The following is a 2,591-nucleotide window of genomic DNA, read 5'->3' on the forward strand; positions in this document are numbered from 1 at the left end:
ACTTTAATTTCTTGAAGTTTTTGACTAATTTCTTGCAAATTTTTAATTATTTTCTTCTTTCATTGCTTTTGCTTTCCTCTCATGTTTTTGAAAGAAATCAAGTTTCAAAAGGGTTATGTAAAAGTGTAATGCAGTCTGCAGGAAACATTTTTTTTAAAAATACAATATTCAGTAGAAAAAAATTAAAAAGACATTTGCAGTGAAAAGGCAGGAGACAGAAAGTTCATTTAGACATTTTATTAAAATTATTAATCAATAAATAGCAAATACAATAAATAACTAAATAAGACATTTAGACAACAGACATTGTCAGTTTCAGCCTGCAGGAGGAAAAGTTTTTCTTGACGTTTTAAACTTGTAAAACATCCCGCAGGCTGTAAGTGCAGTTAGTTTGTGTGAAAAATAATTAATCACACGCAGTTCAAGTGTTTTTAGTTCAAGTTTCAGTTTTTCAGAAGTGTTCACAGTTCTTTCTTCTCCTCTTTTCTCCTCTCTCCCAGACTGTCCTCCTCTCTGGCTCTCAGGGGGGACTGCTGGTAGCGAGAGGCCGGTGTTTGGAGCTCTGCGCGCGGCTGCGCGTCGCGGGGCGCACCGCTGTCCTCCGGCAGCCGCTCAGGATCAACTCCAGCTCGGGTCAGTTTTGGATCCCGCTCTCTGGCGGTTTACAGGTGAACCAGTTCAGGTCAGGGGTTCAGTTGTCGCTGCCCAGTCTGTGGTAGACCAGCAGGGCCACCATGCTCTTCCCGGCGGCGCTCTGCTCGAAGCTTTCTGCGTCCTGGCCGGTTTTGGGGCAGGTGTTCGGGATCATGTGCTCGTCCTCGCAGCTGCTCGTTGCGGCGGACAGGAGCTCGGAGCCGGGGCTGAGCCCCGCCAGCTGCCGCGCCTCCTCCTCCGCAGACTGGAAGGGGAAGCCCTGGTAGTCGGCGACCGCGCTGTCCGCGCTGCTCAGCGGCGTCTCTGCGCACGGCTCCTCGGTGTAGATCTGCCACAGCACCACCAGGCACAAAATGATGAGCCAGCGCTTGGCCTGGTTCTTCTCCGGCGGCGGGAGGTGCATGCGGACTTTAGCAGGGTACATCACCCGGGTGCAGCGCTTCTTCGGCCGGATTGGCACGTAGGAGCGCACGGCGGTGGCCTGCGCCGGTATCCGCTCGAAGGTGAAGACCTCGGGCTCGGTGCTGCGGGTGGCCATCCGGGAGAAGGCGAAGCTTTCCCGCTGGACCGTCATGGTCACGCTGTCTGATCGTGAGTACATTTTCTCTGAGTTTTGTGTCGTTTTCTGGGCTCTGTGTCTCTGAGATTGTCAGAAGTGTGTCCGGACTCAGCGCGCGGCTCCACTTTATATCTCCTCAGGTTCAGGTTGTGTTTTTTTTTTTAGAAACGCCCATCCCTCCCAGCAGGCCACTCCCAGGCCACCTTATTGCCCAAGCGGGAAAAAGACGAAATATTTGCATATTTGTCGTTTGCGGTTGCGGCTCCGGATCCGGAGTCAGGCTGCTGAATCATCGGGGCTCGGTGAAATAATGACACGCAAATATGCGGGAGCACATCAGAGAAAAGAGCGTGATACATGAGTTATAATATAATGCGCGAAATGTAGCATTTCATCGGCAAAATAGTATAAATATGATAGAAAACGTCCTTTCGCAGTCTAAGTTATCTGAGTAAAAGTACTAATGCCACACTGTGAAAGTACTGTACTACTAAAAGTACTAAAAATACAAAAATTACTGCATTCAGAGTGAAGGTATTTTCAACATGATGTACCTAAAGTAGTTAAAGTCTTTATATTGCAGTAACAAACTTTTTTTTATGTGATTACACAGATGGTTTATATTAACCCTTTGAAAGTGAGCATACTGGCTTTATTTCCTTTAAAAACATGAGGAAATGACCCAAAAATGAGCAAGAAGTTATTTAAAAGTACATGAAAATTAGCTGAAAATTAGTTTAAAAGAAAAAATGAACAAACAAAAAATTAAACAAAACAACTAAAAGGAAATGATACAGAAAAAAGTGTGTAAAATTATGATAATTTAAAATGTGCAATAATTATTATTTCCCCTAGACATTATTTCCTAGCTTTGTTAAAATTGTTTTTAATATTATTTTCTTTTTGATATTAGAAATAAGAAACATAGAGGCACATCACCTGAAAATAAGTTAAATAAATAAATAAAGAGTGAGACAAAAGAAAGTTGTTTTTTTTAATGCCATAAAATGTTTAAAGTCTTAACAATTTCCTACATAATTTGAAATATATATAATGAAATATGAAATGAAATATATAAATAAAGGTTTTCCCCAGGCTTTTCTATTTTTTTCTCAGACATTTTTCATCTCGCTTTTAAAAAAGATAATTTTCGACATCTCCTAATTTCTTGTTATTTACCAAGCTGGTGTTGCTCCAGTTTTCAAAGGGTTAATATCACCTTCACATGATATTGACATGATGTTGTGGGTCAGTTGACTGTAAACACTGTAAACGGAGTGACAGTCACATGTGAGAGTTACTCTGCTGGAAACGTCTCCACTGATCCTCAGACGGTTTCTGTCGGTTCACATTAACACTCAACATCGAGAATGAACTG

General features: G+C 42.5%; 1 protein-coding gene across 1 annotated transcript; it reads right to left on the bottom strand.

Annotated features, from left to right (window-relative positions):
- Window positions 1–222: 222 nt before the first annotated feature.
- Window positions 223–1,330, bottom strand: ier3 (immediate early response 3). The gene has a single exon (XM_042516210.1). It carries the CDS (start codon window positions 1,253–1,255, stop codon window positions 692–694), a length of 564 nt encoding a protein of 187 aa, XP_042372144.1. The 5' UTR covers window positions 1,256–1,330; the 3' UTR covers window positions 223–691.
- Between the last annotated feature and the right edge of the window lie 1,261 nt (window positions 1,331–2,591).

Source organism: Plectropomus leopardus, unplaced genomic scaffold, assembly GCF_008729295.1.
Source record: "Plectropomus leopardus isolate mb unplaced genomic scaffold, YSFRI_Pleo_2.0 unplaced_scaffold23112, whole genome shotgun sequence".
Lineage (NCBI taxonomy): Eukaryota > Metazoa > Chordata > Actinopteri > Perciformes > Serranidae > Plectropomus > Plectropomus leopardus.